The sequence below is a fragment of the Emiliania huxleyi genome, assembly GCF_000372725.1.
Source record: "Emiliania huxleyi CCMP1516 chromosome Unknown EMIHUscaffold_196, whole genome shotgun sequence".
NCBI lineage: Eukaryota > Haptophyta > Isochrysidales > Noelaerhabdaceae > Emiliania > Emiliania huxleyi.
The window spans coordinates 155450-166591 of record NW_005200631.1 but is presented as its reverse complement, the minus strand read 5'-3'; the positions used below and the strand labels follow the sequence as shown (position 1 = coordinate 166591).

The window sequence follows — 11142 nt, the reverse complement described above, 5'->3', positions numbered from 1 at the left end:
AGGCGTCAGCACTGGCACCGGGACAACTTGCAGTGGGCTGCCATCTGCCGCCAGCGGTAGCGCCGGCCCAAACTCTGCTGAAGGCGCTGCTGCGGCCGGCGGCGGAGGTGTTGGCGCCGCCTCCGCCGCCAGCGCTTCCGCTGGCGCGGCGGGGGGAGTCGGCGCGTCCGCGCCGGCGGCGGCCGGCCCGCCCTCCGCCTTGCCCCGCCACCAGCTGCTGAGACTGCTCGTCCAGCTGGACTTTGCTGCGGGCGCCGCAGCGTCGATCGCGGCAGCGGCGGGTGGTGATGCGACATCGCTAATCAGGCCGGCCGCGCCGCAGGCGTCCACAGCCGGCTCCGCCGTCGCTGTCGCCGCCGGCGGAGGCTCGAGCGGCGGCGGTGGCAGCGGCGGAGGCGGCGCAGGTGTCGGAGGCGGCGGCTGCCCGACAGCTGCGGCGTTGGTCGCGGCGAGACCCGATGAGCCGAGCTCCTGGACCGACGCGCGGAGAAGTGGCGGAGGCCCGACGAGGCCACTCAGGCGGCGCACGAGGGCAGAGCCTCGGCGCGCGGGCTGTCGGCGAGCGAGCATGTGCATGGTGTTAGAATAAAAAAATTCATGAGATCGAAGGCTAAGATCATAAAAAAAAGATGATTGGCGCGCACTGGCATTACCGAAAAAGAAAAGGGTGTCGGTCCTGGCCTCGCTCATCAGCTAGGTCCCGTGTTGAATCCATGGAGATAGACGTGCCTGCGAACGTCGTTCGCGTGAGGCTCATTCTCACCGTGTCGCGCACCGGCGTCCGCACGGGCAGTCGGCCGTCCGCTAACATCGACTGCGACGAGTGCGTCTATTGCCGAGACAAGCCGCGACTCGGCGGGCCCGGCACCAAGCGTCAAAAGTGCGTCCTCAAGCGGAGCCCGACGGCGCATGTGAGGCTCCAGGTGCAACGCATACCCAACCACACACGACGGCTTCAGCGCAGCACCGCCCTAGCTAGTTTCACGAAACTGAACACCGGCTTCGAGTGCTCAGCGTCGCAGGGTTGGCATTGCGCCCATAGGTCTACTCGGCAGCTGCGCTGCACGACGCCGACTCAGACGCAGCGCCCGCGCTGCCGGCCAAGCGGCGGCGCATTGCGAAGCGCTCGTTCGATTGCGAGGTCGCGGCAACCGTTGCGATCGGGCTCAGGCAGCAGCGCAGGTGCGCCAGCGGGCGCAGGTGCGCCAGCCCGCTGCAGGAGCTGATCGGCATGGGCTTTTCGGAGGGCGACGCCCGCAGGGCCCTCGCCGATTGCAGCGGCGTCGTGGGCGACGCTGCCGAGCGGCTGATTCGCTTACCACGGTACGTGATTCGCTTACCAGTGGCCGGCGCGAGCAGTAGCGGCGGCGTGGGCGGCGGCGAGGCGGCGCCGGCAGAGGCGGAGGGCGAGGAGCTGGCGGAGGGCAAGGGCGAGGGCGAGGGCGAGGGCGAGGGCGAGGACGTGGACGAGGAGGGGCACTTCACGCTGCTGGCGTCGTCGCGACGGATGCCGCCAAGCTACGGCGCGGAGGTCGTAGGGCGGTGCTCGGAGTAGATGCGACACGTATGCAGCGAAGTCGTGGCCCTCGAGTGCACGCGATGCTCTGAATACACTGCACGATGCCGCAATCACGCCGTCGGTCCACTGTCTTCATGACGTAGGCGCGTGTGGGTGGATTGGGTGAACGGCAGGAAGATGGAGACCTACCGCGGCGTCGTCGAGTCGTACGACGCGAGCACAGGCGAGCACACCATCCTTTACGAGGACAACGAGCGCGCGCCAACCCTGCTCCGCGAGCAGGAGGACGCCGGGCTCTTGACGTGGCGGGATCCCACCGCGCGGCCGGCGCCCACGCGTGCAGAGGAGGCGGAGGGGGAGGATGTGGCGGTGGTGGCGGAGGCGGAGGGCTTGCGTTTGCACCTGTCGATTGGCAGCAACACCGGCTACAAGGGCGTGCGCAAGGACAGCCGGAGCGGCCGCTTCAAAGCGGAGCAGTGGACAGGCGGACGGTACATATCCCTCGGCAAGTTCGGCACGGCGGTGGAGGCGGCGGTGGCGTACGCGCGGGCGGTCGGGGAGGGGCCGACGGCTGCCGCTGCACCCCCTGCCAAGCGTTTTCGTCTCGCCGTCGCTGAGCCGGTGGAGAGGACTGCGAGCGGCAGCGGTTGCGGCGCGAACCGCCCAGACATGCAGATCGACGTTGATGTCGTGGATGGCTTCGAGTTTCGCTCGCAGGAGCAGCGGCATCCGTGCAGTGCGGTGGAAGCGACAGCGGCAGCGAGGACGGCCAACGGAGGTCGGCGGTGATCCTGACGGCAAAACGGGTGGCAAAACGGGTGACGGCAGCAGTGGTGCAAAAGGGTGCGAGCTCTGCTTGTGAGAGCGAGGGCACCGGCGCAGCGATTCTCGCCGTCACCACTGCTGCCGCTGCGCCGACGCTTGCGCTCGACCACGACGTGGCCTTCCTGGGCGATTGCGTCAGGAATTGCCTTCAGTCGCCGAGGTCAGTCGCGTGCGTTCGCGCGCGCATGCAATGCCTCTCGCAGAAGCAGCTTGCAGCGGTGCTGCATGTGTCCCAGGCGTCCCTTAGCAGCTGGCTGAAAGGTGTCCGGCAGTCGGAGGAGAAGGTGCGCCAGGTTGACGCACGGGCGGAGGTGGAGGTGGAGGCGACGGTTGGGAAAGAGCCGCCAGCAGGCTCGGAGGCCATCTCTAGCCAGAAGGCTCCGGTGGCGGAGGGATTGCGCTTGCACCTCTCGAGCAGCAGCAGCACCGGCTACAAGGGCGTGTGCTATGAGCAGCAGAGCGGCCGCTACCGAGTATTCCGGACTGAGGGGAGCAGAACCATCTGCATCGGCGTTTTCCACACGGTCATCGAGGCGGCGGTGGCCTACGCGCGGGCGGTGGGGCAGGCGGAGCCGGAGGCGGGCGAGGAGGAGGAGGAGGGCGAGGAGGGGGAAGACGGCGGTGAGGAGGAGGAGGAGGAGGAGGAGGAGGAGGAGGAAGGCGAGGAGGAGGAGGAGGAGGGTGGCGCTCCAGTCTACCAGGTCGACAAGATCGTCGAGGAGCGCGTCGAGGGTGGCGGCCTCGAGTACCGCAGTGGAGACATGTCTATGGCGGCATCGGCCACCCGCTCCGCCTCGGCCCCCCGCCCCGACGAGCACGACCAGCCCCTGTTGGCGGGGGCGGAGGGGCTGAAGCTGCAGGGCGGTGAGGACGAGGACGAGGACGAGGAGGAGGAGGGGGGGGAGGAGGAGGAGGAGGAGGAGGAGGCTCTGGTGGCGGAGGCGGAGGGGCTGAAGCTGCACCTCGCCGGCGGCAGCACCACCGGCTACAAGGGGGTGCGCAAGCTCACCCAGCAGGCTGGCCGCTTCGAAGCGCGTCGCTACGAGGGGAGCAGGACCATCTACATCGGCGTCTTCGACACGGCGGTGGAGGCGGCGGTGGCGTATGCGCGGGCGATCGGCGAGTACCAGCCTCCGACAGTGTCTGCGGAGGCGGAGGGCTTTCGCTTGCAACTCTCCAGCAACGGCACTGGCTACAAGGGGGTGTGCAAGCAGCCCTCTAGCCGCTTCAAGGCGCACCCCAAGGTGGGCGACAGGAAGGTCTACCTCGGCACCTTCGACACGGCGTTGGAGGCGGCGGTGGCCTGCGCGCGGGCTGTGGGGGGGAGGCGGACGTAGGAGACGCGCGCAGGCGCGCTTAATTCGCTGCAGCCCTCCGTTGAGGGTGGGGTGGTCCGCTGCAGGCCTGCGTCGGCGGTACACACATGCCGCCAGGATATGCCGGAATTAAGCTGTAAAAGGAGCTCCATAAGAGCTCTCGCACGCACGACGCAGGGGCAGTGGAGGCACTAGGCAGTCTAAGGTAAGGTAAGGTAAGGTTGATTTCTCCACAGGCAGTCTCCTCTGGGCTAGAGTCTCCACTTGTCCACTGCGCACTGTGGAGCCTCCAGTACACTGTAGAGCCGTACACCAGAGCCTCAGACCCCTGGAATATGTGTGTGTCGCGTGGCATTTCGAGTTACAATCTCCCCCATCCGGCACATACTGGGGGTTTGTCTTCCCCCCCCCCCCCACCCCACCCACCCCAACCGCACCACAGCGCCACTACGAGGTGTGAAGCGCGAACGCTCCCTCCTGTGTCCTGAGTTTGTGCTGGAGGAAGCAAGGACATCGGTCATCGCGACGAGGCGTCGGTGCACTGGACGTGCAACCAGTGTGTGAAGCGCAAACGCTCCGCGCGTCCTTCGCGTTGCTAGTCATCTATCCTCGGAGGCGGAGAAGGCCTCGGCAAGGTCACACTGTCTCCTCGAAGGCGGAGAAGGCCTCGGCAATGTTACACTGTCTCCTCGAAGGCGGAGAAGGCCTCGGCAATGTTACACTGTCTCCTCGAAGGCGGAGAAGGCCTCGGCAATGTCACACTGTCTCCTCGAAGGCGGAGAAGGCCTCGGCAAGGTTACACTGTCTCCTCGAAGGCGGAGAAGGCCTCGAAAAACAGGTGCTTTCCCCTCTTCACCCCCTCTCAGGCCAAAGTTGGACCCGCGTGAGATCACCCCCTCGCGCGTCCGTCGGTCCCGAGCTGTATGTCCGTGCCAGAGGCCTCTCCCGCCCATCGATCGCCTCTGGGCTAGGGCCGTATGGCAGATTGGGACACGGAGAGGAGGGCGGGACGAATACGCTGGTCCCCAAGAAGATCGAGGGCTTCGCTTGCGCTCTCGTCTCGACTGTGCCACGTGCCACGACGTTCGCCACCCCGGCCTTGCTCTCCGACTTCGCCGTGGGCAACCTGGCCTCGCTGCACGCCTTCCTCGCCGGCCAGACGCGCGGTGCAGCACTCACGGCCCTGCTCGACAGGCGGCTCGAGACCGGGAGGCACACGGACACGCTGCTTACCTACGCTGCTCGGCACGGGCAGGCTGACGCCGCGCGGCTGCTACTGGAGAGTGGCGCGAGCGTTGGTTCCACCACTGGCAGCGGCCGGTCCGCACTGCACATCGCGGCGTATGAGGGGCAGCTCGAGATGGTGGCGCTGCTGCGCGACGCGGGCGCGGCGATCGACCAATGCTGCGATTTTGGGTGCGAGGGCCGCCTCGAGATCACCCGGCTGCTGTTCGACGCGCGCGCTGACGTCAATCTGGCCGGCGACAATGGCGACACGCCGCTGCACCTCGCGTGCTTGGGCGGCGACCCAGACATCGTCCGGCTGCTCCTGAGCGCGGGCGCGATGATAAACCAAGCCGATGAGAGCGGCTGCACGCCGCTGTACGTCGCGTGCCAAGAGGGCCGCCTCGAGATCGCCTCGCTGCTGTGCGACGCTCGGGCCGACGCCACCCTCGCCGCCAACAACGGCGACACGCCGCTGCACACAGCGTGCGCGAATGACTTCCCCGAAATCGCCCAGCTGCTTCTCGATGCTGGCGCGGCGATCGACCAAGTCATGGCGGGCGGCTTGACGCCACTCCTCGTCGCGTGCTACCGGGACCACGCCGCCGTTGTGCGCTTCCTGCTGCGGGCGGGTGCCGACACGTCGTTGCGCGACTCAAACGGGCACACGGCGCAGCAGCTTGCCAAGGAGAAGGGCCACGCTGAGTGCTGGCGCGCCCTAGAGGCGGCGGTGAGGGAGGCGGAGGCGGCGCGGCATGCCGAGGAGCTTCTGGCGGAGGAGGAGAGGGAGAAGCGCACCAGGGAGAAGAAGAAGGCCAAGAAGAAGAAGAAGAAGAAGAAGGGCAAGTGGGCGGCGGCGGAGACGCGGCGGGTCCGTCGCAGGAGCCCGAGGAGGCGGAGGAGGAGGAGGCGCCGACTGCGGCGGAGGACGAGGCGATTGTGGCGGAGGAGCAGCTAGCGGCGGCGCTCGAGGAGAGCGCGAGGCTGGAGCAGGAGAGGCGGGCGGCGGAGGATCGAAGGTCGCCCGCTGCGGCGGCGCCGGCTCCGAGGGAGTAGGAGCCGCCGGACGACTTCATTTGCCCGATCACGACCGAGGTGATGATCGACCCGGTGATGGCGGCCGACGGGCATGCGTACGAGCGGACGGCGATCGAGCGCTGGCTCGCGACAAAGTCGACCAGCCCGATGACGGGCGAAGCGCTTGAGCACACCTTCCGCTCCCCCTCCCACATGGTGCGCCGGCAGATTCGAGAGTGGCAGCAGGCGCATCCGGGGCAGGAGGATGAGCACAGTGAGCATCCCTTCTCGGCTCTAGCCGTTGCCCTTCTTGTGCCCTCCCGCGTACTAGTGCCCATCTTGTGCCTTTGCGGACTAGCATCTCGTGTACGAGGTGAAACCGTAGAGAAAGAGCATGGGAGAGGACAAGGTCACGCAGAATTTGCGAGGCTAGGCTCACTTGTCGCGAAAAAAGAAAACCTGACCCAGCTGAAGTCGGCGGAGCCTTGTGCATGCAGAAGAGCCGCCATCGTATGTCCACGCCCTCGCGACGGCCTCTCGTCGTCTTCATCTTCTATTTTGGCGAGCTGCCGGTCTGGCTGCCGCTTACCCTTCAATCGATGCACGTCAATCCTCGCGTCGACTTTGTCGTCGTTGGCGATGCGGCTCCGCCGGCGGTGCTGCCGCCGAACGTGCGCTTCGAGCAAGTAAGCTTTTCGGCGATACAGACACGGCTTTCGGTGCTCGTGGGCGACGGCAGCAGTGTCCGATACAACGACACATTCGCCGGGCACTACAGCAAAGGCAACGACATGAAGCCGCTCGCCGCCGAGCTCTACCCACAGCACACGGCGGGCCATGAGTGGTGGGCTTGGTCCGACCTCGACGTTGTCTTTGGCGATCTGCTCTCGTGGATGGATCGCGCGACGCGGAACGAGCACGCAGCGTGCTGCCGCTGCATCCCGCGAGAGTCGGACGGCGGGCGTGGCGCGGCCAAGTTGCGGGAGCAGTGCGCAGTCCGTAACGCGACGGGGCAGGTGGGCGGCTGTTGCCTGGTGCCACTGCGCCCGAACGCAAAGACGGGCGAGATGGAGGTGGCCAACGTCAACCTGGTCAATGTGTACTTGCACAAGAAGTACTGCCCGTGCGACCACGGCGAGCGCGTGAATGTCGTCTGCCCGCTCTACCCCAACCCGTGGCGCAAAAAGGCGTGGGGCCCGTTCACAGCCTTCCGCGTGGAGGGCGGAGGAGCGTCGCTGTTCCGCCGCTCGCCGCAGTGGCGCGCGGTCGTCGCGTCCGGCGACTACGCGCACTTCGACGAGTGGTGGGGCGAGTACCACTACTCGCGCGGCTGGGAGACGATGGGCGACGTGCTGACGCGGCTCGCGGAGGTCACGGGCGGCGTGGTGATGAGCAAGATGAAGATGAGGTTTGCAGAGGCGAAGACGTGCACAGACTACGCCTCTGGATGCTCCTTCTGCCCCTGCGGCGCGATGCGGCTCCGGCTGACTGGCTCGACGCTCGTCGTCAACGAGCGGGAGGTGATGCTGCTGCACCTGGCCCAGTCCAAGGCTGCTTGGAGCGAGTCGCGCGTCTCGCTGCCCCAATGGGAGCCGCCAGAGAGAGGCACCGCTGCGGCGAGGAGCTGGGCGCGCGGCTGCTTTGAGGTGCTCAACCTCGGCCGCTTCAACGCCACCTGCGCCGCCTGCTCCGGAGCGGCTCCAGCATTCACGGCGTGGGACACGCCGGGTGCGGTGGAGAAGGCGACCCGGCTCGGCCGACATCGCGTGCAGACGAAGTGGCGTGGCCACATCGTGTACTCGAGCAGTGCCGCAGACTCAATGCAGCTGCAGGCGCGCTCGTGCGACTCCCAAGGGGGGGGGGGGTGAACGGCGCGAACGGATACGGGCGAGTTGTGTCAGGCTAATTCGCACGCCCCACTCGCAAAGAAAACTAACTGCGTTGCCGCATTTTTTTATTTTATCTTCCTGACGACGCGACATCCAGCAGCCTCGTATCTACGCCTCTCCGCCCTGCTAAACCATGGCGTTCTGGGGCCTTGAGATACTGCCCGGCAAGCCGATGCCGCTCAACCTGACACGACGCCTCGTCGCGGTCAAGCAAGCCGCGCTCGTCGTTTCCAAGCCCGCCAAGAAGACCGAGCCGTGCGTACTCTCGGTCTGCTGCCACCACCGCCCGCTCCGGAGCAAAGCCTCGAACCGGAGCACGAGCAGCGCGTCGCGCGCGAACGCGCGCCGCCACACGTCGAGGTTAGGTTAGGTAGAAAGGTGAAGAACAGCCAGGCCCCAGGCTCGGACTGGACACCAGCGCGGTATGGGTGGACGCTAGACAGATGATGACGACACGCACGAGCGACACACAGACACAAACAAGCTCACTAGACACACAGCCAGCTGGCTGCCACACACCCTGAGTTGGCGTACACATAACTCAAGGCCACATCCTCCCTGTCGCCCCCCCCAGCACTCCACCGTGCCAAAGGAACAAACAAGGGCACAACAACACAACAGACGACAGGGAGTAACGTGTGAGACTAGAGCAGGCTTGCTCCGCCTCTAGCAATCTCGCCGCCCGGCGAGGCACGGACGAGACCGTGTGTGGGGTCATGTGAGGTGTCTATGGACGCCCTCCTCAGAGGCTAGCTGCCTACTGCTAGCCCTATCTCGCACTCACGGGCAGTGACAATTCAATGGGTGAGTGTTTGCGAGCAGAGGCGCGTGGGCTAAATCTAGGCCGCACGTCGTGGCACTATGACGAAGTTAGACGTGCGGCCGCAGCGCGCCCGCCCGCCGCAGGCTCGGCGGTGCGCGCGGGTCAGCGAGGCCGTAAAAGAGGCGGAGAGCGGCGCCCGCGTCGAGGCGCGGGCCGCAGTTGTTGCTGGCGGTGTTGGACCCGCTGTGTCTGTTGACACTTCGGAATCCGCGCCGCCGGCGGAGGAGGGGAAGGGCAGCTGCCTTTGCCCGCTGCCTGTTCCTGGTTGTACCCGCGTACCGTCCACACCCGGCCACGAACACACCGCAGTCTCCGGACGTTGCGGCGGGGGTCGGAGTCTGGACTCATTCTTCTTTTGCGAGGTCCCAGGAGCATGCGGTGGGCACGGCAACCGACGAGGAGGTCGAGGAGGAGGCATCGGGGGCGGTTTCGGGCGCGGCGCGCGGCGCCGAGCCGGACGGCCCTCCCACTGCTCGCCAATCTCGCCCCTCCCACTACTCGGTTGCCCAGTGGGCGGCTATCCAGGCGGCTGAGAAGGCGGCATGGGACGCGGCGCGCTGCCCTAGGTTTAGGGCGGCTTTGGACGCTATGCCGGAACAGGGGCCGGGATGTTGCGACGGAGGGCCGGAGCTATGGGCTGGCGCCACGACGTTGCAGGACACGGAGGGGTGGAAGGAGCTGGTGAAGGCGGGAAAGATTCTGCTCTTCGACGAGGATCGGGCGGTGGTGATGCGATATGCTCCTGGCGGGGGGCGCGGTCGAGGGCGCGGGGGTGGGTCGCGCAGTGCCCGCTGGCGGGGCAAGCGGCGAGGGGGTCGCCGGGGGGGTTGGGATGATGGGGATGGTCTTTTCGGCGAGCACTACGGTGCTCGCGGATTCGACTGTCCCCCCGATCGTGCCCACCTCCATGAGGACGACGGCGCCTTCTAAAGGTCCGTCGCAGGCTGTGCCTCTTTTGGTACCTGTGTCGAACCTGTGTGCTCTGCGAGAGAGTTCTTGGAGCACTTGGAGCACTTGGAGTGCAGTCGGCAAGCTCACATCTTTTTGTTGAATTCTTTCGCGGACGCCGACAAGGTTTCAGGCGCCCTTCCGCCGGGGCACGACAAGCATGTCTCGATCGGTGAAGCGCATCATGAGCGAGGCCAAGGAGCTTCAGGAGTGCCCCGCCGCCGACTTTGTCGCCGCGCCCCTCGATGACAACCTCTTCGAGTGGCACTTTACGCTGCGCGGTGTCGCGGGCACCGCATTCGAGGGAGGCCGGTACCACGGGCGCATCATGCTGCCACCCGAGTACCCGTTCAAGCCACCTTCCATCTTTCTGCTCACGCCCAACGGCCGCTTCGAGACCGGCCGCAAGATCTGCCTCTCCGTCTCCGCACACCACCCAGAGTCGTGGCAGCCAGCGTGGGGCGTGCGCACAATCCTGACGGCGCGCGAGAAAGACGCGTTCCGAGCCCGACCCTGCTCGCTCCCTGCCAGCTCTCCACCGCCCTTTGGCTCGCCTCCCCGCTGGACGCCCGCCGCCCCGCCGCCTCTCTCCCTCTCTCCCGTAGCCACAACCCACCCACCGCGCATCCCCGGTGAATCCGTCCGCCAGACCGCGCACGCGCGTTCTCGACACGTGCTCGGCGCGTCACCCACGGCCCGTCGACGACTCGCGCCCTCGGCACCCCCTCCACCCCTCCAGGCACTGATCGCCTTCTTCCCGACCCGCGCCGACGGGGCCCTCGCCGGCGCCGCCGTGCGTAGAGAGCGCACACATGCATGTCCAGCCAGAGCCGATGTCGACTCCACATGCACAGCTCTGAGCGGGAAGCCCTGCTGGAACGGCACAGGGTTGAGCCGGCCCTCTGCCAGTTGCCTCGCCACTGCCGCGCCGCCACGTCGTGTGTGTGTGTGGAGGAGTCTGCCTGACTTGCCCTTGAGCCTCCACGAGCTAGCCTGGTCTCACACCCTGCGCGCCACCAGCACAGTGACTGACAAACCGTGCCTCTCTCTCTTCACACCCTCCTGCTGTGAACTTCACACCCTCCTGCTGTGAACTTCACACCCTCCTGCTGTGAGCTTCACACCCTCCTGCTGTGAACTTCACACCCTCCTGCTGTGAACTTCACACCCTCCTGCTGTGAACTTCACACCCTCCTGCTGTGAACTTCACACCCTCCTGCTGTGAACTTCACACCCTCCTGCTGTGAACTTCACGCCCTCCTGCTGTGAACTTCACACCCTCCTGCTGTGAACAGGCCTCGACTACTCGGATGTCGAGCGGCGCGCCCTCGCGCAGCGCTCGCTCGAATGGCGGTGAGACACCTCCGAGACACCTCCGAGACATCTCCGAGACACTTCCGAGACACTTCCGAGACACCTCCGAGACACCTCCGAGACATGCCCGAGACCCTCTTCCCGCATCTCCCGCCCGTTTGAGGTGTCTCTCAGTCTACGCCGAGCCCCCCCCCCCGACCAGCTGACGCGCATGGGAGAGCTACGTCGTGCAGTTTCTCCGGCAGGCGCTCATCGATACCGTCGACC

General features: G+C 66.4%; 4 protein-coding genes across 4 annotated transcripts in view; all 4 read left to right on the top strand.

The window, feature by feature from the left end:
* Positions 1-713: 713 nt before the first annotated feature.
* Positions 714-3681, top strand: EMIHUDRAFT_233730 (hypothetical protein; the record flags this gene model as incomplete). Its single annotated transcript, XM_005782017.1, has 6 exons — positions 714-911; positions 1043-1141; positions 1220-1323; positions 1663-2165; positions 2237-2901; positions 3292-3681. The coding sequence occupies 6 exons, from the start codon at positions 714-716 to the stop codon at positions 3679-3681; spliced, it is 1959 nt and encodes a 652-aa protein (XP_005782074.1).
* Positions 3682-5982: 2301 nt separating this feature from the next.
* Positions 5983-6334, top strand: EMIHUDRAFT_233729 (hypothetical protein; the record flags this gene model as incomplete). The annotated part of the gene is made up of 2 exons (XM_005782016.1): positions 5983-6213; positions 6287-6334. The coding sequence occupies 2 exons, from the start codon at positions 5983-5985 to the stop codon at positions 6332-6334; spliced, it is 279 nt and encodes a 92-aa protein (XP_005782073.1).
* Positions 6335-6413: 79 nt separating this feature from the next.
* EMIHUDRAFT_233728 (hypothetical protein) lies at positions 6414-7769 on the top strand (the record flags this gene model as incomplete). Its single annotated transcript, XM_005782015.1, has 1 exon — positions 6414-7769. The coding sequence occupies one exon, from the start codon at positions 6414-6416 to the stop codon at positions 7767-7769; it is 1356 nt and encodes a 451-aa protein (XP_005782072.1).
* Positions 7770-9711: 1942 nt separating this feature from the next.
* The window catches only part of EMIHUDRAFT_456752 (hypothetical protein), a gene marked incomplete at its 3' end in the record, with an annotated part of 3427 nt that continues 1996 nt past the window's right edge, over positions 9712-11142 (top strand). The window contains exons 1-4 of the mRNA XM_005782014.1: positions 9712-10046; positions 10305-10346; positions 10857-10914; positions 11096-11135. Of these exons, the coding sequence (XP_005782071.1) occupies positions 9722-10046; positions 10305-10346; positions 10857-10914; positions 11096-11135 (465 nt within the window). The 5' untranslated portion in view covers positions 9712-9721. The remainder of the gene's footprint in view (positions 10047-10304; positions 10347-10856; positions 10915-11095; positions 11136-11142) is intronic.